General features: G+C 42.2%; 1 protein-coding gene across 1 annotated transcript in view; it reads right to left on the reverse strand.

Annotated features, from left to right (window-relative positions):
- LOC122562013 (lipoxygenase homology domain-containing protein 1-like) overlaps window positions 1-22,165 on the reverse strand; it is a 222,353-nt gene that overhangs the window by 25,601 nt on the left and 174,587 nt on the right. Inside the window, exons 31-38 of the mRNA XM_043714444.1 lie at window positions 21,890-21,994; window positions 20,822-20,950; window positions 18,316-18,480; window positions 14,749-14,930; window positions 10,152-10,268; window positions 6,647-6,809; window positions 4,369-4,523; window positions 1,130-1,339 (exon numbers count right to left, since the gene is read on the reverse strand). Of these exons, the coding sequence (XP_043570379.1) occupies window positions 1,130-1,339; window positions 4,369-4,523; window positions 6,647-6,809; window positions 10,152-10,268; window positions 14,749-14,930; window positions 18,316-18,480; window positions 20,822-20,950; window positions 21,890-21,994 (1,226 nt within the window). The remainder of the gene's footprint in view (window positions 1-1,129; window positions 1,340-4,368; window positions 4,524-6,646; window positions 6,810-10,151; window positions 10,269-14,748; window positions 14,931-18,315; window positions 18,481-20,821; window positions 20,951-21,889; window positions 21,995-22,165) is intronic.

Consider the following 22,165-nt stretch of genomic DNA (forward strand, 5'->3'; position numbering starts at 1 on the left):
AATTACGCTGACAACCAAATTAGGATTGTCAATTGAGCTTGCAGGGTATACTGGAGGCTACACACATTAATAAACAAGGTACTATTCTTCACAGGCAGAAAGAACATAAACACACATTGTGCCTGTTTTAACTCAACAAAAATAAGTTACAACCATTCCTTGATTATTGACCAGAGTCAACCTGCTTAGTTTAACATTTTTGAAAAGCCTGGTGGCTAACTGTCAGTCATTATTAACTGGAGCAGTTTCCATGCCACAATTCTGCCAACCAGAATTCGTTTGCTATTTGCCAACCAATCAGCACTCTCCTCTCATATTGCAACAATGTTTTCTCTTTTCTTTGGTATTTCATATGAATTGTCCTGATGAGTACAACTGAAAAGCTTCAACAGAACAGCTATTTTCAGCAATGCTCATGATCTGTACTACCAAACAACTACATTAAGCATTGCATGGGTGAGTATAGATGGAAAGTCCTATGAGAAAGACTTCTTGCTTGTATAATGATTGGTTCATTTTTTTAATCGTTTCATTTAAAAGGACTGAAAATGCAAACATTGCTACCTGATCACCCTGAAAACATTCAATCCACAAAACATTTTATCTGCACATCATCCTCTATTGTGATTTGTGCATAATCTCTCTGGCCATAAGCCCCTGGTCACAAGATTTAGATGGTTCTCCTTCCTGCCACCCACTCTTAATATTGTTCACAATGAACTAACTGTTGATTGTCCCCACATATTAATCCTGCAATGCATACAATAGGCATTTATTTTATATTTATGTTATTTATTTGCTACCACTAATTCCAATAAATTCTCTGTAATGGTGATTAGCTCAAACCTACTTATTTCTATTTAGTATTATTTCTTTGCTTTATTGCCATGAATGTTTCATGCATCCAGATAAAGTGCCTTTAGATTTATTCTTTCCATTGTCCTGCTATTTGAATTCTCTGAATTTAATGAAAACAGCTTTTTATCTATCCTCAATTTCAAAAGATCTACGAAATGCATTCATGCAACTGATAAACAGAGTTGGTATCTTCTCTGATCTTGTGGCGTCATTTTGCTACGTTATTGTGACTTAGTTTGGAAATACATTATGCAACTGGTGACAAAAATACCTTCACAAACAGTGTTCTTTCAATTTTCTTGTCCTCCTTTGTCTTTGAAAGCCAGCGTTCACATACAAATAAGTAATTCTCCTCCAAATCCACGTCAACCACCTCCACTTTCTCCAAATACCAGTCGGGACTTGCCATAGTGTTATCATGACGGATCTTGATCTTGAAAACTTGTCCGAGATCAACAGCTTCCATTGTGAATGTATCAACCTGTTGAACAAGATGATCAGTCATTTTAGCGAAATAGTCATTTTTAAAGGGGAGCATAACATCTGAGTCAAAGAATGGTCACTTGGCTGTGCTCTGACTGACTCATTTCCATTACATAGAGAGGTGGTGGTGGCATATCTGATCATTCATTCAGTTAGAAGAATCTTCTCCATCACAATGTTAGCTTGCAGTACTACAGCACAGAGACAGGTCCTTTGGCCCAGACTGGTCCATGCCGACCAAAATGTCCATTCATGCTAACTCCATTTCCCTCCACTTGGCCCATGTCCTTCTAATCCTTTCCTATCCATGTATTTGTCAAAATGCCTGTTAAATTTGTTAATGTACCTGCCTCAATCACTTCTGCTGGCAGTTCATTCCATATGCACACCACCTTCTGTGTAAATAAGTTGCCCCTCAGATTCCCTTCTATTCTTTCCTCTCTAACCTTAAACTGATGCCCTCTAGTCTTCGATTCCCCAACCTTGGGCAGAAGACTGAGCGCATTCACTTTATCCATGCCTCTCATGATCTTATATACTTCTATAAGATCATCGTCTTAGTCTCCTACACTCTAAAGAAAAAAATCCTAGCTTGCTCAACCTCTCCCTATAACTCGGACCATTGAGTCTTGGCAACATCCTTGTAAATTTCTTCTGCACTCTTTCCAGTTTAATAACATCCTTCCTATAGCAAAGTGACCATAAGTGAACACAATACTCCAAGTATGGCCTCACCAATGTCCTGTCCAAATGCAACGTAACTTCCCAAATTCTATACTCAGCATCCTGACTGATGAAGGCCAGTGTGCCAAAAGCCTTCTTCACTGTCCTGTTTACCAGTGACTCCACTTTCAGAGAACTGTGAACCTGAACTCCAAGGTCCCTCTGTTCCACTACACTCACTTAAGGCCCTACCATTCTCCATGAAACTCCTACCTTTATTTGACTTTCCAAAATGCAAGACCTCACGCTTATCTATATTAAACTCCATTTGTCATTTCTTGATCCACTTCTCCAGCTGATCAAGATCCTGCTGCAATTTCTGATAACCTTGCTCACTGTCCACGATACCGCCTATTTTAGTGTCATCTGCAAGCTTATTAATCATGCCTTGTACACTCTCATCCAAATCATTGATATAGACAACAAACAGTAATGGGCCCAGCACTGGCCCCTGAAGCATTCCATTAGTCACAGGCCTCCAGTCCTCTGCTTCCTACCATCAAGCCAACTGGGTATCCAATTTGCCAACTTTACCTGGATTCCATGTGATCTAACCTTCCAGAGCAGCCTAATATGTGGAAACTTATCAAAGGCCTCACTGAAATCCTAGGGCTACCACCCTGCCCTCGTCAACCTTCCTGGTCACTTCATCAAAGAACTCCAACACATTTGTGAGGCATGCTAACTATTCCTAATCAAACCCTACCTTTGCAAATGGAATTGAATTTAAACTTGTCACTGGACTCAAACCATTCACTTTGTTTTTTTTTTGAACAGATGTTGCCAGATTGTGTTCCTCCAGAAACCACTGTTTTAATTTCAGATTTCCAGCATCCAAGTTTTTTATGTTTATTAAACTTGTTTTTATCTGTCTTGTATTCTGTTTGGGGTACGATTTATGCCATGTGTGTTTGCTGCTGGTCTCAGTCTACATTGTTGCCTACCTATGGTAGTCTTTGCCACTGAGCCGATATGCCACAAGGTTATGCCAGACACTAGTGTCTGTCCACCTGTCCTTCAATCCCACATTCTGCAGCTTTCACCTATCACTGTTTGCACTTCACTTTGTCAATCTTACTTATCGCTGGAGTATGGTTACTGTTGGAGTCCGCATTGGTCAGTTTCTTCCCCATAGTTCATTGATCTTCACCTGAAATTCTCTCTTTAGTCTCTTTGGTTTATCTGTTTTCGTGTCTCTCATGTCACTGAACTGCTGCTTTGTTCTCTCATCTGGCATTAGCATTAGAACATGGCTGCCGCTGTTGCACACCTAAGATTTCGTGCCTGTGCGGGAACCACCTGCTCCTGTTGCTCCAAGAGATGGTCAGGTCTTGGTAACTAGGACTATTTGTTAAGCTATGTACATCATTTGCAGAGCAGGACATGTCCCTGCATGACTATCCTGTAGAAGTACTAGCTAGTACTTCTAAATAAACCTGTTGGACTATAACATGGTGTTGTGTGATTTTTAACTTTGTCCACCCCAGTCCAACACCAGCACCTCCACATCATTGATTACCTTGGGGTAGTGCTTCAATATTGTCTGTTGGAGTTGGTCATTGCCTGGACGTGGGTAACCCAAATGGTATTTGCCATTTATCAGCCCAAACCTGAATGTTGCCCAACCTTGCTGGATGTGGGCACAGACTTCCAGAATCTGAGGAATTGTGAATGCTACCAAACACTGAGGAACTCCTGCAGAGATGTCCTGAGGCAGAGACAAATACAACCATTGATCTAGAAATGATTCCAACCAGTTGAGGATTTCAAAGATATTCACTGTCTTCAATTTCACAAGGGCTCCTTGATACCACGCCTATCAAATTCTGCTTTGATGTCAAGGGCATTCACTTTCACCTGATCTCCAGAGTTCAGCTCTTTTGCCTATTTTGGAACTAAGGCTGTGGTGAGGTCAGGAGGGGAGTGGCTTTGGTGGAACCCAAATCTGAGTATCAGTACACAACGTATTGCTGTGTGTGTGAGACAGTGGATGGCACTGTCAATGACCCCTTCCATCAGTTTGCTGACAACTGAGAATGGACTGGCAAGGCAATAACTAGCTAACTTGAATTTACAACTGCTTTTTGTGCACAGGACATAATCTGTGTAATTGTCCACTCTAGCATGTTCAGAGAATACACAAAGTTGTTCTGAAATGCATGGCACTTAAGACTTCCATAAGCATCATCTTAAAATTAGAGCTGGAAAATAGAGGAGTTGAAGATTAGGTATGATTGGTAAACACTGTAGAGGGCTGAAAGGCCTACTCTAATGCTCTACAGCTATTCGATGCTTCACACTAACCTGGTTTCGTTCAAACTTATTGGTGTGTGTCTCCGATTTGCTCAGCTTCCTTTCTCCAGTATCTCCCAGATCTCCGTAGATTGTGAGGAAAACGTTTGCATCTGTTCCTGCTCTGTAGACATCACCCGTGTACACATTAATCTTGTATGTGTGAGCTTCAAACAGAACAGTGGAAATCATTAAAGAATACTTTCATGACATTTATCCACGAAATGCAATTCAAATAAACAAAAACTGGGCCCAATGTTAACTGCAATTGGCTTGGTTTTGAATGGTATCAATATGATACTGTACTCTATTTCTCCAGGTAGATAATATGCACTGCTGTATATTTAGCTAAAAATATCTGGAATTAAGAATCTACTGATGACCGTGAAACCATTGTCAATTGCTGGAAAAACCCACCAGACCCACTAATGTCCTTCAAGGAAGGAAATCTGCTGCCCTCATCTGGTTTGGTCTACATGTGACTCCAGACACACAGCAACACCAACTGCCCTCTGAAAGCAAGCCACTCACAGACTAGTCAAGCAACTGCCTAACATAGGCGTACTGACAGAATCGTACCTTACAGACATTGTGCCAGACACCAGCATCACCATCCTTGGTACGTCCTGTCACACTAGCAGGATATACTTTGCAGAGTTGGCGACACAGTGGGATACATTCAGGAAGGAGTTGCCCTTGGAGACCTCCACATTGACTCTAGACCACATGAAGTCTCATGGCTTCAGGTTAAACATGGGCAAGGAAACTTCCTGCTAATTACTATGTACCGTCCTCCCTCAGCTGATGAATCGTTACTGATAAAGTGCTTATGATGACAAGGGTACAAAATGTACTCTGGGTGGGGGATTTCAATATCCACCACCAACAGTGGCTCAGCAACAGCACTACTGATCAAGCTGGTCAGGTCCTAAGGGACTGGGTCTGAGGCAGGTGGTATGGAACCAACAAGACTGAAAAACATACTTGACCCCACCCTTATCAATCTGCCAGCTGCACATCCATATGTCTATAACAATATCGGTAAGAGTGACAACTGCACAGTTATTATAGAGTCAAAGTCCAGCCTTCACATTGAGAATACCTCCATTATGTTGTGTGGCACTATCACAATGCTACATGGGACAGACTTTGAACAGATCTAGCAATTGAAGACTGAGTATCCATGAGACGTGGTGGGCCATCAACAGCAGCAGGGTTGCACTCCATAATTTGTAACTTTATGGCCTGACGTATTCCACCATGCAACCATTACAGTGTTGGATGGCACAAAAAGGATCAGTAAAAATCCATAGTTGACTCTCTTCACAGTCCCAGAATATACGACACAATGTATCCCTCTATTCAGTTTGAGATTTTGGTTAAATTATTATTGTTCCCACAGATCTACACCCATGTCTTGCACCAGAGCCTGTGGGGCTCTTTGGCAGTACACACGTTTGCATGGGGCCAATGCGTATCAAAGCCACCATGGGCTGTATCTCAGGCACCTCCTTCCACATCCTGTGAAAACATCCACTTCTGGGGAAGCCTTTCCCTGGAAGTCTCATACAAACCTTTTACAAATCCCCTGAGTAAAAGAGTTGATCTTAATATTGGTTTTAAATTCTTGCATTGTTTATGGCAATTACTATATTCACAGAATTATTGCCTTGGGAGGCAGTCAGTTATTTCAGAACAGGAGGGAAAGAGAAAAGCCTGTTTCTTTTTTTCTTCAGCATACACTTCATGTATAAACTGCACATTCACTCTCAGCACGTAATGCAGCAGGGAGTAAACTGAAGAGGAATGTGGCCAATCAGATATAAAAGAGACCTAAGGGGCAACCTTTTCACGCAGTGTATGGATGAGCTGCCTGAGGAAGTGGTGGAGACTAGTACAATTGCAACATTTAAAAGGCATCTGGATGGGTATGTGAATAGGAAGGATTTGGAGGGATATGGGCCAGGTGCTGGCAGGTGGGACTAGATTGGATTGGGCTATCTGGTTGGCATGGACAAGTTGGACCGAAGGGTCTGTTTCCGTGCTGTACATCTCTATGACTCTATGACTGTGATGCCATGGCCTGTTATACCTTGGTACATCTGAGATTCTTATAAAAGTGAAGTATTACAGATGCTGGAAATACAGTTATAAGCTGAAAACAGCCAGCAGGTCTGGCAGAACCTATGGGGAGAGAGGCAGAGTTAACAGTTCAGGGTATTGACCCGAAAGAACCAAAACTTTCACTCGTTTTCTGCTTTCCCCTCCCCTTCAGTATATGAATACTCACTTTCCAGGGCATCCTCCACGGTAGACTCACTGTGCTTCAGTGTCCCATCTTTCAGCAGCTTTGTCTGAACGATCTCCAAAGGCACCAGCTCTCGGATGATTTCTCCATCATCTTCGGACTTTGCCAGCCAGCGCTCACAGGGAAAAGTAATAGTCTCCGAGCCCTGGTATGTAAATAAAACAGAGGATAAATCTGGCTACATCCACAAATTCACTGTCCTAATTTCTTATTATCATACTCTTATTCATAAAGTCATGGGTTCAACCCTTATTGTGGGATTTAACCATATGGACCATGTAGATGCTTCACTGTATTCTGGAGAAGCACTGTATTATCAGAGATACTATCTGCCTCCCAGACGGTTGTTAAACTATTTGCAGAAAGACACAGGATATGTTCTGACTAACATTTAGACTTTAATCAATAACACCATGGAACTATTAGTTAGCCATCCACCTTATTACTGCTTTTTGACACATGATTATTCATAAATTAGCTCCCACTTAACCTCTAAAACACTGGATATATTTCAAAAATGGTTATTTGGTTCTAAAACAGTTCACAACATTTTGAAGTCATGCGAGGTGTTGTATAAATGAACATATTATCTGAATTTTAAAGTTAAAGCCTTGTTTAACTTCTTTATATGCAAGGAAAATAACACAAAATTGAATTCTCCGTTATCTAATTTTATTCCCACATATTCCCTCATAAGCCCTTCATCAGGAATGTCAGATCATTTGAAATACCTAGCACCTTTGTTTTAACTCTATGCACTTCTTGGGGTATTCCTTGACAATTTTGCAAGTTACAATGAGTTTATGTATTTTCAGACACAGGCATGTCTTTTCACTGTCCGAAAGGATGCCTGTAGATGTCCAGGGATTGGATGCAAGAGAGATGCCTTCTCCAAATCAGCCAAATGTGAAATATTCCTCCAGCTCTCAGTTGTCACAATGCCTCATGATTCCTCATCTTCAAACGCTCTCCATGTCCCATCTAATCTGCAAATCTATGCAACCTAATGCTCTCTGTTCCTATAGCCTATAGCCCCTAATATCTTAATTGCAGCTCTATGCCTTCTACCTATCTGCATGGCCCCTCATACTTCCATGACACTATGCCAACATGGAGCCAATGTCCACCCTTCACCCTTTCCTACTTCACCAGCATGCTAACACATTTGGTATCCACACATACTCATACACATAACAGAGAAAATATAGATCACTTTTCTAATGTTCTATGGTGCAGATTACACCCAACGCTTAGACATAAAACACTTCTGGATGCTTCTTGACAGTTGGACAGTTCCAAGGGACTTATGTACCTTTCATAAAAAATCTTCTCAAAAATTAACAGTTCTGAAGGGTGCTTAATATGCCACTTCCAAAATACACCTGACAAGCTACCCACCCACACAAAGGATCCCTGACCACCAAAGGATACTGGACATGCCCACATCCTTCCTCAGAAAGGGTCCCTGAACCCCATCTCCAAGGTGTACTATGTCCAGATCCATGGGATTCCCAAAATAACTGCTGTTCTGAGTTTCAGACTAGGTGCTCCAATTTAAATAGTCAGCTGCCTCTAGGAGCTGCATGGTCTGTTCACACAAAATGATTATAGAATTATCACTGGATGACTGATTTCCCAAACTGTCATTTTCATTGTCGGGTGCCTATTGATGGACTGCTCCAACTGTTAATTGGACGGAAATGTTTATTGACGTAAGGGACTAAGCACTCGATGATTAAAAACACTTGTGAGATGTTTTTTATATTAGATTTTGAACATTTAAACAAGCTATTTGTTTCTATGAGTGATGAGTTTTATTTGAGTATTTTATTTTGTTTATTATACTTTTGGGTTTTTCTTCTAAAAGTAATAAGATCATCAATAGACAGATTACTTTCTGTCAGGATGCCTCCTACTTAATGCCATGTCGAATATTAGGTGAGAGCATGGAAAGAGAAGAGCAAAGAATGATGGTGGGTTTAGGAGTTAGCAATGAGTTGACATGGGAGTTTAGAAAGGAATGTGTGGGGATTTATGGCAAATGAGGAACCATGGGAGATTGACCACGATAGCATCAGAATCGAAAAGTGTGGCGCTGGAAAAGCACAGCAGGTCAGGTAACATCCGAGGAACAGGAGAATCAACGTTTCAGGGCATAAGCCCTTCATCGGGAATGTCAGACTGTTTGAAATACCTAGCACCTTTGTTTTAACTCTACACACCTTTTGGGCTATTCCTTGACAATTTTGCAAGTTACAATGAGTTTGTGTACTTTTCAGACACAAGCGTGCCTTTTCACTGTCCGAAAAGGGACTGGATACAAAAGGAGTGCTTTCTCCAAATCAGGCAAATGTAAAATATTCCTCCAGCTCTCAGTCATCACACTCCTGATGAAGGGCTTATGCCTGAAACGTCGAATCTCCTCCCCCTTGGACACTGCCTGACCGGCTTTGCTTTTCCAGCGCCACACTTTTTGACTCTGACCTCCAGTATCTGCAGTCCTCACTTTCTCTATGGCAGCATCAGAAGCAGGTACACCGGCATATCTGGCCTGGATGAGGCATGGAGTGTGATAGAAATGTGGGGTACAAGCAGAAAGGATGTTATAATCTTTATGTTTATCTTTATGGTTAAATTTAAATAGAACGTTGGAGCCTGGAAGCAGGCTTTCCACCCATGCCACAACATGGGTTGGTAGCCACTTAGCCATCACCAAAGCACCAAAATCGACCCTGATGAATCGGCATAGAAATATTTGCCCCTTCACCCCCCATTCTCTCTTCACATAGTGCACAATGTTTTTGTATGTAAACACATTGGACAGTTCTCCAGGGGGGAGAATTAAATTTGCTCGTATATCAACATCAATAAAATGTATCCTGAAACCTATTTGACATGTTTGAATTTAAACTACAAGTCGTTTTGCTATAACATGTATTTCATTAACACAAATTCACTGTAACAAAGCTAAAAGAACAAAGAACATTACAGCACAGGAACAGGCCCTTTGGCCCTCCAAGCCTGTGCCGATCCATATCTTCTATCTAAACTTATTGCCTATTTTCTAAGGATCTGTATCCCTTTGCTTCCTGTCCATTCATGTATCTGTCGAGATACATCTTAAATGACACTATTATTCCTGCCCCACCACCCTCTGTGTGAAGAACTTTCCACGGATAGCTCCCTTAAAATTTATCCCCTCACTTTGAACTCGTGACCCCTACTAATTGAATCCTCCATTCTGGGAAAAAGTTTCTTGTTATCCACCCTGTCTATACTTCTCATGACTTTGTAGGCCTCAATCAGGTTCCCCCCTCAACCTCCATTGATCAATGAACTGGGGACACTGTTTTGCTGTCATGTGATTACATTGCTGACACCTTAAGCACTGTCTCTAAGATACTATTTTTCTCTCACGCGGGGTTTCACAAGAATGTAACCATCATCATATAGAAGAAATACCTGTATGATCTATAATTTCACTGACCTTCCCCTTCTGCAGGAGTCGACGGATTTCCACACGGTCCAAGTGCCATCCAGACTTGATACCTCGACCATCGTGTCCAATTCGAATCTTCTCGATGCATTCACCAACATACTCCAACTGAAAGGAAAGGTGATTCTATCAACATTTTAAAAATATATTAATATTTTGCTCAAAGTTATTTTGGATACCCTGTGGATCTGATCCCAGCACACCTCGAGGACAGGGGTCAAGGGTCTTTTGAAGCGGGAAGGACACAGCACGTCAGGTATCCTTAGAGGGTCAGGGATCCTTTGCTTGGGCGAGTGGTGTCAGGTTTTCTTTGGATAGCATTTAGGTGCCTTTTGGAAGATTGTCAATAAATCCTTTGTCCTACTGTCAAGATGTATGTAGGAGTATTTTTATGATTAAGAGTGCTTTTCTCAATAGAGTATATCGTGCAATATAGAGTTTTAAGTAATCAATCTATATTTTTTCTCCTGAATGCACAGTTATTTGTGGACACTAAATGAGTTGGCATGGTGGACTGTCAGAACCAAGAATCAACTTTTCACTTTAGAACAATAACAAGCAGTTTGAGAACAGATATTGAAAGGTCAAAGAACAATAAAGCTTACCCTTCTTTCTTCCAAATATATAAAACCCCAGCTCATGGATTCAAGGCTGAAATCAATTCTGGAGTGGCTCATATTCCAGACAGAAGGTGGCCCTTAGCTAAATTCCCAGTGCATGTTGGGAAGGCATTGCCAACTAACACACTGTTTTGTAACTTTGTTAGATCATGCTTTAAGTCTGTCCTTGTACATTTGCCAGGACAGATGAAAGTGCATGAGTGTTTGTACTCTCTTGATTTTGCTCCCAAATAACGGAGACAATAATCTACTCCTTCACAATCTCTCTCTCTTTTCTGTTTTGTTGATACAAGTATAGTCAGTAATCCTTTGAGTAGCTAATATTTTCAATGCCACTATTATACCTGTACTAGTAAAGTCACCATAGTCACAGTGGATCATAGGACTGCTCTCTCATTAGGGAGAGATGGCTGGTAATGGTTTAACTTGAGTGTCACCATGCCTCAGGCAAGGGGCAAGGTTGAGAATGGCTTTTAATTTTTTTAGACCATAAGAAATAGGAACAGGAGAAGGCCATTTGGCCCCTCAAGCCTAGTCCACCATTCAATAGGATCATGGCTGATCTGATGACAACTTTTCTGCCCTTTCCCACTACCCTTGATTCCCAACTGATCAAGAATCTATCTAGCTCAGTTTTAAATATACACATGAATGCTGCCCCAACAACACACGGTGATAAGGAGTTCCAAAGATTCTCAACCCACTGAGAGAAGAAATTCCTCTTCATCTCAGATTTAAATTGGTGCCCCTTTATTCTGAGATTATGCCATCTGCTCCTAGATGAGGGGAAACACCATCTCAGCATTTACCCTGTCAAACACCCAAAACATCCTATGTGTCAATGAGATCGCCTCTCATTTTTCTAAACTCCAGTGAGTAGAGTCCCAACTTGTTTAAACTTTGTTCATAAAACAATTCCTCCACACTAAGGATCATTCTAGTGAACATTCCCTGAACTGTCTCCAATGAAATAATATTGTTCTTTAAATGAAGAGACCAAAACTGCTCACATTAGTCCAGGTGTGGTCTCACCAGCAGCTTGTACAGTTGCAGTAAGACTTCCCTACTCTTATACTCCAACCCCTTGAATAAAGGGCTAACATTCCATTAACCTTCCTGACTACCTGCTGCCCCTGTGTGCTAGCTTTCTGTGTTTCATGCACAAGTGCGGCCAAGTCCAATTGTGTTGCAGCTTTCTGCAGTTTCTGTCCATTTAAGTAATATGGTGTTCTTTGTTCTCCCTTCCAAAATGAACAACTTTGCATTCTGCCACATTATACTCTGTCAACCTTTTGCCCAATTATTTAACTTATCAATATCGCTCTGTAAACTGTTTGTATCCTTCTCACAACCAGCCTTTCCATCCATGTATCATCTGCAAATTTGGCTACATTACATTTGCTTCCTTCCTCCAAGTCATTAATACGTATTGTAAAACAGTTGCAATCCCAGCACTGATACCTGCAGTGGGTCTTCACTGGTCACAGGTTGCCAACCTGAAAAAGACCTATGAGCCAATGATCTATCCATGCCAATATATTGCCTTCACCAATGTGTGCTCTTATGATTTAACGTCTTGTGAGGTTACTTGTCAAGCGTCTTTTGGAAGTCTCAATACACTCATAAGACGTGGACATCACTGACTGGGACAGCATTTATTTCCCATTCCTAGTTCCCTTGGAAAGATGGTGGGGAGCTGCCTTCTTGAACTAATACTGTCCATGTGTTGTAGATAGACCCACTATGCGGTTAGGGTGAGAGTTCCAGAAGTTTGACCCAGCAACAGTGAAGGAACAGCGATACATTCCCAAGGCAGGATGGTGAGTGGCTTTGCATTTGTGTGGCATTAATGTTATTTGCCACTTGTCAGCCCAAACCTGGATACTGTCCAAATCTTGTTGCATTTGAACATGGACTGTTTCAGTATCTGAGAAGTCATGAATGGTGTTGAACATTGTGAAATCACGAACAGACTTTCCCACTACTGACCTTATAACGGAAGGAAGGTCATTGGTAAAGCAGCTGAAGATGGTTGGGCCAAGGACACTACTCTGAGGAACTCCGGCAGAGATGTCCTGGAGCTGAAATGACTGAACTCCAAAGCCACAACAATCTTCCCATGTGCTAGATATGACATCAATGGACAGTTCACCCCCTGATGCCCATTGATTCCAGTTTTGCTTGGACTCCATGATGCTAAACTCAGTCAAATGTGGTCTTGATGTCAAGAGCTATTACTCTCACCTCACCTCTGGAATTCAGCTCTTTTGTCCATGTTTGAACCAAGGCTGTAATGAGGTGAGGAGCTGAGAGGCCCTGGCAGAGCCCAACCGGGGTGTCACTGAGCAGGTTATTGCTGAACAGGAGCTGCTTGATTGCACTGTTGATGATACCTTCCATCACTTTACTGATGATCGAGAGTAGACTAATGGGGCCATTACTAGGAGAAAGTGAGGACTGCAGATGCTGGAGATCAGAGTTGAAAAATGTGGTGCTGGAAAAACATAGCAGGCCAGGAAGCATCCGAGGAGCAGGAGAATCGATGTTTCGGGCATAAGCCCTTCTTCAGGACATTCCTGAAGAAGGGCTTATGTCCGAAACGTCGATTCTGAGGCTCCTCGGATGCTGCCTGGCCTGCTGTGTTTTTCCAGCACCACATTTTTCAACTAATGGGGCCATTACTGGCATGATTAGATTTGTCCTGCTTTTTGAGTACAGGACATATCTATGCAATTTTCCAAATTGTCATATAGATGCCAGTGTTGTAACTGTTCTAGAATAGCTTGGCTAGAGGAGCGAGAGGTTCTGGAGCACAAGTCTTCAGTACTATTGAGGAATGTTGTCAGGGCCCATACCCTTTGCAATAACTAGTAGTTCTGATCGTTTCTTGTATCACATAGAGTGAATTGAATTGTACTCCAACACAATTCACATAGAGTGAATTGAACTGTGATGCTGGGGATCACTGGAGGAGTCTGAGATGGATCATCCACTCAGCAGATTGCTGGGAATGCCTCAGCTTTATCTTTTATACTGATGTGTTGGGCTCTTCCACCATCGAAGATGGGGATATTTATGGAGCCACCTCTCCCAGTGAGTTATCTACCACCAAGACTGCAGAGCTTAGGACTGATCCGTTGGTTATGGGATTGCTAGCTCTTTCACTTGCCACTTATGTAGGTAGTCCTGTTTGGTGGATTCACCAGGGTGAAACTTTCTTTTTAGATATGCCTGGTGCTGCTCTCCTGCTCTCTCCACTGAACCAAGGGTGCTTCCCTGGTTTGATGGTAATAGTTGAATGGGGGAATATGCCAGGCCATAAGGTTACAGATTGTGTTGGAGTACAATTCTGCTGCTGGTGATGGCCACAATACCTCGTGGATGTCCATTTTTTAGCTGCTAGATCTGTTCATAGCATATCCCAATTAGCACAATGATAGTGCCACACACACACAACAGAGGTTATTCTCAATTTGAAGATGGGACTTTACCTCCACAAGCACTGCACAGCAGCCACTCTTACTGGTACTGTCATGGACAGATGCATTTGCAGTTGGTGAATTGGGAAGGCTCAGGTCAACTCCCCGAAGGACATTTGCAAAATTTAGTGAAGTGTTCCTTTCTGCTCTTGTTCATGATATTTTAGTGATCTGTCTACCTGCATTTCCCCAGTCTCTCAAGTATCTTACAGTAATCAATTAGGATATTAAGTACAGTAAGGGTCACTGGACCTGAAACATTAACTCTGATTTCTCTCCGCAGATGCTGCCAGACCTGCTGAGCTTTTCCAGCAATTTCTGTTTTTGTTTCTGATTTCCAGAATCCACAATTCTTTCAGTTTTGAATTTGGATAATAGTACAAATTGATTGGATGGTTCGGGTCAATCTCAATAATACTACTAGTCATAATGAACGCAAATTTTAAACTAAACAATGTGATTTAAATTATTTTTAAAATACATGCACACCTCTACAACAAACTTATTTACAGCGCCTCTTTCAAAGTACATCTTTCGCTCCCGCTTGTTAAGACATAAAGACTTCTGATGGGTACAAGCACCATCTCTTCCATAAAGGACGATGAAGACATCAGCATCAGTACCAGCTCCATAAATGTCAGAGGTGTAAACAGTGATCTCATATGGAACAACTGCAACAGAAATGTAGAAAAGCACAGGTTCAGATGTTGTGCTTTCATACTGCAGAACTTAAAATTCAAATTTAGAAAGACGTATTTCTTTAGAAAGGACTTTGGATATAGATTTACTTGCTGAGCTGCAAGGTTTATTTCCAGACATTTCGTTACCCTACTAGGTAACAGCTTCAGTGGGCCTCAGGTGAAGCAATGCTGAAAATTCCTGCTTTCTATTTACATGTTTGGGTTTCTATGGGTTGGCAATGTCATTTCCTGTGCTGATGTTATTTCCTGTGGGGAAATCACTTCCTGTTCCTTTTCTGTAACAAACACTACATTGGACAAACAGGCAGAAAACTTGCCACCAGGATACATGAACACCAACTAGCTACAAAAAGACATGACCCTCTCTCACTACTATCCTTACATACAGATAAGGAAGGATACCACTTCGACTGGGACAACACATCCATCCTAGGACAAGCCAAACAAAGACACACATGAGAATTCCTAGAAGCAAGGCATTCCAACTGAACTCTATCAACAAACACATCGAGTTAGACCCCATCTACCACCACTTGAGAAAAGGAAACCTAAATATATAAATAGAAAGCAGGAATTTTCAGCTTGCTTCACTTGAGGCCCACTGAAGATGTTACATAATAGGGTAACGAAACATCTGGAAATGAACCTTCCAGCTCAGCGAGCAAACCTACATCCAAAACCCCAACCTGAGCTACAACTGTTCTCAAAACTCATTAGAGAGGACTCATTGGGAAAGACACCAGGACATGAAGAAAAAGTACTTTGTCAGTGTTTTATTCAGCAAAGAAGGAACCACATCATCAGTATCCTTTTCAAAAAGGGAATCTTGACATCAAAGTGCCCTCAAAATCTAACCATCCAAGTTCTTTCCACCTTAAAAAAAAGTCTCCTTCCAAGAATTCATTTAGGTTGTGGTGTTACCTCTATTCTCTGTTTGAGTATGTCATCACAAATTACTTGATTTTAGAAACAATGGGAGGAGGTATCATTTGCAGCTGCTTCACATGGTTTCCCCATTATGGGGGTGCACTCCTGACTGCAAACCAATCCTCTGACCTCAATGTTACTGTCAATAGTGGTCTCTCCAACTTCCACCAGGGAATACCACTGCATTGGAAGTAGAAGGACTCAAGTATTTCCATAAAGTTTAGTTCCTTTTCTATTGTTCTGTGAGTGATTGCTTACATATGGCAGCAAACAATAATTCTGGGCTTTTTCTGTCACTATAGCAATGATGGAAATGAAGGGCCACAACTAACAAGGGTCTCTCTTGGCAATCACAGCCCAGAAAAAGACCACTTAGCTCAACTGGTCCATGTTGCTGTTTGATCTCTACAAGTCATTCCTCCCCCTTGTCTTCATTGAACCCTATCACCATAATCTCTGATCTGTTCTCCTCTTCAAGTATTCAGTTGTTTAGCTTTGGAAAGGCACATGCACTGGAGGATTCCACCATTTGCTATTGTTTCAACATAACTGCCCTTTACTGGACGAGTATAATATGCATTACTCTGGTGTGGGAGCAGGAAATCGGAGTGCAGTACATGATGGCAGGGCATGTACAACAACTTTGAAGATCTGCAAAGGAGGCAGAAAATCTAGTCAGGAGTTTGAAAACAACATTCCATTTAAGCAGCAACAGTATTATCTTAGAACAAAGAAACCAAGCTCTCAAAGGGCAAAGAACAATATGGCACAGGAACTGGCCCATTGTACAACCAAACCTGTTGATTTGTAATCCTCATTTAAACTCACTACTTATGGGCTAAACACAGTTTCTATTGCACCCACTCATGTGTCCATCAAATATTGCTAATGTTCCTTCCTTTACCACGTCCTTTGGCAATGTGTTCCAGGCACCCACTACCCTCTGTGTGAAAATCTTTCCCTGCACTCCTTCCCTAAATTTTCCCCCCTCTCACCTTGAACCTGTGCCTTCTTGTAGTTGACCTTTCCACCCTGAGAAAAAGCCTCTGACTATCCAGCCTATCTATCGCTCTCATAATTTTGTAGACCTCTATCAGGTTGTCCCTTAGCCTCTGTCTTTCCAGTGAAAACAATCCAAGCTTATCCAACCTCTCCTCATAAGTAAAACCCTCCAGACCAGGCAACATCCTGGTAAACCTTCTCTGCACCCTCTCCAAAGCATTATTATCCTCTCGTAGTGTGGGAACCAGAACTGCACGTAATATTCCAAATGTGGCCAAACTAAACTTTTACACAGCTATAACTTAACTTAGCAACTTATATATTCAATGCCCCAGCCATTGAAGGCAAGTGGTGCTGTATGTCTTCTTGACCAGCATATCCACCTGTGTTGCCATGTCCAGGGATCTGTGGACCTGTACGCCCAGATCCCTCAGTATATCAATGCTCCTAACAATTCTGCCATTTATTGTATAATTTGCACCTGAATCTGATCTCCCAGAATGCATCACCTCTCATTTGTCCAGATTAAACTCTATCTGCCATTCTCTGCCAAAATCGACAATCTATGTCCCACTGTTTCCTTTGACAATCCTCCTCACTATCTGACATTTTCATGTTAGCTGCAAACTTACTAATCAGATTCCTAATACATTTTCCTCCAAATTATTTTTACATATTACAAACAACAAAGATCTGAGCACTGATCCCTGCAAGTTGTTGATCTTCATTCTGAAAAGCACTCTTCCACCTTGTCACTACAAAAAACTCCAGCTGCCTACCTACACTTGAAAAAAAACATGGTTAGCTTGCGAGGTCTCAGTTGGCAGTTGACATAAAATTGCAAGTACTGAGTGTGTTGGCAGGTTATGTATATCCCTGTATATCCCTTGATGAGAAAAGCCAGAGAGGACCAAATTTGTGGTGGCATCCCAAGCAATTTCTTTCCAGCCCCTGTGAGAGTGAGCAGATCTGTTAGTTGAAACAGAAAGCAGCTGAATGTTTCAATCTGCCTCAGAAAGGGAAAATGAACTGAAAGGATAAAAATCACAGAAGAGGGAGAAGTATGGGATTTGAGATTCCTGGTGTGAGGGTAATGGCAGATAGAGTTTAATCTGGACAAATGAGAGGTGATGCATTCTGGGAGATCAGATTCAGGTGCAAATTATACAATAAATGGCAGAACTGTTAGGAGCATTGACATACTGAGGGATTTGGGCGTACAGGTCCACAGACCCCTGGAAATGGCAGTTGACTTGCAAAGTACACATGGAATTCTAACAGACAGAACCACTTCTCATTATACAGAATCATAAATGACCATAACATTTCTCATTGTTCCCTTACAAGTTGAATTTAGGTGCTGTTCTAACAGAAATAGCTGGTATTGTCGATATTAAGAACAGTCAATTAGTAAAATGTAACGTACATGGAACATAGTCTTTAGTCTGTAGATCTGCAGGGAAGAGGTCTCGTACTATGTATCCATCATCTTCAGATTTATCCAACCAACGTCCACATGGGAAGCGCAGTATTTGTCCAAGTGATGGGGCATCAATTTCTACCCAATCCAAAAACCAACCAGCACAGCCTCCTAAAAGAACACACAGGAGTAGTCAACCAGTCAATTATTAAGTTTGGAATTTCACTTAAACACATAAAGAGAAAATGTTTATTAAGGTCAAAAGGACAAGTATGGACAGAGACAAACAAGTAAGATACCTTATGGAAACAGCCCTGCTTGATCCACAAACTGGCATATGAAATGTACAACTTGCAAATCATAATTATATGGTCGATAATGTTAAAAATTAAATTCTAAAAGTTGCTGGGTACCTTAAGAGTTATGTAGAAACTTCACAACTGCTTCATCCTGGGTATTTATGTTTTGGCTAAAGGAAGTTACCAGTGTAGACACAATGGGCTGAATGGCCTCCTTCTACACTGCAACAATTCTGTGATCACAACACCTATTGGAAGAATGTTGTGAAACTTGAAAGGGTTAAGAAAAGATTTACAAGGATGTTGCCAGGGTTGGAGGATTTGAGCTGTAGGGAGAGGCTGAATAGGCTGGGGCTATTTTCCTTGGAGTGTCGGAGGCTGAAGGGTGGCCTTGTAGAGGTTTATAAAATCATGAGGGGCATGCATAGGGTGAATAGACAAAATCTTTTCCCTGGGGTAGGGGAATCCAGAACTAGAGAGCATAGGTTTAGGGTGAGAGGAGAAAGATATAAAAGGGACCTAAGGGGCAACATTTTCACACAGAGGGTAACGAATGAGTTGCCAGAGGAAGTTGTGGAAGCTGGTATTTGCAGCATTTAAAAGGCATCTGGATGGGTATATGAATAGGAACTGTTTAGAGGGATATGGGCCAAATACTGGCAAAAGGGATTCAATTAGGTTGGAATATCTGGTTGGCATGGATGTGTTGGACCTTGTTGACCACATGGGAAGGGAAATTGCAGTCCTTGAAATAGGAGACCACCTGGGATGTCCGGGGTGGAATTGCTCCACCTGGAAGCAGAGAAGGTGGAGGCGGAGGAATTGGGAGTAAGGGATTGCGATTTTACAGAGGTAGGGTAGGAGGAGGTGTAGTCCAGGTAGCTGTGGGAGTCGGTGGGTTGAAGTTGATGTCCGTGTTGAGTCGGTCACTGGAGATAGAGACGGAGCGGTCCAGGGAACCAAAGTCATGGAGAAGGTGGAGGGCATGGGTGATGTCCCTGAATATATTTGGGGAGCTCCTGGACCAATGGAAACAGGATGGTTTCGAGCTATGAGGAGGTGAGTTCAGTGGGACAAGAGTAGGCTGAGACGATAAGTTGACCAGGGCAGACAGGTTTATGAATTTCAGGAGGTAGGGTGGGAGGAGGTGTAGTCCAGATAGCTGTGGGAGTCGGTGGGTTTGAAGTTGATGTCCGTGTTGAGTCGGTCACTGGAGATAGAGACGGAGAGGTCCAGGAAAGGAATGGAGATGTCTGAGATGGTCCAGATCAACTTGAGGTCAGGGTAGAAGGTGTTAGTGAAGTTGATGAACTGTTCCATCTCCTCATGGAAGCACAAGGTGGCACCAATACAGTCATCAATGTCGCGGAGGAAAAGGTGGGGAATGGTGCCAGTGTATTTACAGAAGATGGACTGTTCCATATATCCGACGAAGAGGCAGGCAAAGCTGGGTCCCATGCGGGTGACTATGGCTACCCTTTTAGTCTGTATGAAGTGGGTTGATTCAAAGGAGAAAATGTTGAGGGTGAGGACTGGTTCCGCCAATTGAATGAGTGTCGGTGGAGGGGTATAGTTGGATCAATGGGAGAGGAAGACACAGAGGGCTTGGAGGCCTTTGCCATGGTGGTTGGATGTGTACAGGGACTGGGTGTCCATGGTGAAGATGAGGCATGGGGGACCAGGGAAATGAAAGTCATGGAGAAGGTGGAGGGCATGGGTGGTGTCCCTGAATATATTTGGGGAGCTCCTGGACCAATGGAAACAGGATGGTTTCGAGCTATGAGGAGGTGAGTTCAGTGGGACAATAGTAGGCTGAGATGATTAGTTGACCAGGGCAGACAGGTTTGTGAATTTTGGGTAAGAAGTAGAACTGGGCGGTGTGGGGTTCCTGGACTATGAGATTGGAGGCTGTGAATGGGAGATCCCCTGAGGTGATGAGGCTGTGGATGGTCTGGGAGATGATGGTTTGGTGGTGTGAGGTGAGGTTGTGGTAGACGGGGCAGTAGGAGGTGGTGTCCATGAGTTGGGACCTGGCTTCGGTGATGTAGAGGTCAAAGCACCCTCTTGTCTGCTGGTTTAATGGTGAGGGTAAGGTTGGAGTGGAGTAAGTGGAGGGCTGCGCATTGCTCTGCATAGCATAGCAGGCTCTTGCTCCTAATTTACAATGAACCCTATATGGCACGGACTCTCTGTAACATCACTTCAGGGCTTACCGCGATTATCGTGTCCAATACGGATTTTTTTCAGTGCTCCAATGTCCACAGCCTCGATAGTGAATTCATCGATATTTCCTTTCTCAAACTTATTTTTGTAAGTTTTCGATGCTTTGAGGTTTACAATTCCTAAATTTAGTAAAAAAAACTTAGAGTCAGAGAGATGTACAGCACGGAAACAGACCCTTTGGTCCATGCTGACCAGATATCCTAAATTAATCTAGCTCCATTTACCAGTCCTTGGTCCATATCTCTCTAAATCCTTCCTATTCATATACTCATCCAGATTGTTAAATAATTTAGGGTACTGTAATCAATCAGCTTCCAAGCAGAGGCCAGGTATGGTGGTGCTGTAGTAATTTCAAAACCTGCACTAATAATGCACAGAGGGAGAGTTCGGATCGCACCCTGGCAGTTTTTTGTGGTAACAGAACATATAGGTAAGGATACTGAGAATGTGAACCTTTGAAACGCTTTTGATAAAACACTTCAAATTAGGCAGGTTAGCATTTTAAAATCCATGGGATGAAAGAGGTAGCAAGGGATACAAAATATCCCTTACAAAGCAGGGAGTAGCAAGGTCTAACTTTTTTGACCGGAGAGAGGTACACATGGGGGCTGCTCAGTACTTGGTTCATTGCTCATATCTCATGAAAGTAGGGAAATTTACATTTTTAGAAAGCTGAAAACATAGACTACAATTAAATAAACTAGGTACAGCCTTTTTTGTAACTTCATGTTGTATGACTCTATGACTATGATATTATGTGCGTCATTTAAATAGATTCACAATCATTGTTAAGTTCTTTGTGTTTCTAATGGCCCCTTTTTAAATTTCTCTCCTTGTACCTTGTACCATTTACAAAGGGCACCCAGCTGGCATATGATCAGCTTTTGCCAAAGAAGCTCTGTAACTGTTTACCACAACACATGGAGAATAGCAGACATCCCTGTCAATTCTCATTCTGCTCAGCACTTCACTCTTCTTCCAGGACTAAATACAGAGCACTTGGCAATGGCTCTTTCTTAACATGTTTTCCAAAGATCTTCAAAGATAAGCTTTTTTACCTGTGTCATCCTTCTCACCAAACAGGGTGATGAACACATTGGCATCTGTCCCTGCATTCTTCTTCTCTCCAGTTTTTACCCTCACGGTGTAGGTGGTGGATTGAGCTGTTAGGAGAACATATTTCTGGTTATTTATTGCACTGTGTCAAACTTCAATCACCTTTACAGAACCAAGCAGGCTTTGCTGGCCTGGGTTACCTTCCACCACCTTCATTGAGGCACACTGCTTACAGAAAGAATGATGTGGAGATGCTGGTGTTGGACTGGGGTGCACAA

Source organism: Chiloscyllium plagiosum, chromosome 1 (genome assembly GCF_004010195.1).
Source record: "Chiloscyllium plagiosum isolate BGI_BamShark_2017 chromosome 1, ASM401019v2, whole genome shotgun sequence".
NCBI lineage: Eukaryota > Metazoa > Chordata > Chondrichthyes > Orectolobiformes > Hemiscylliidae > Chiloscyllium > Chiloscyllium plagiosum.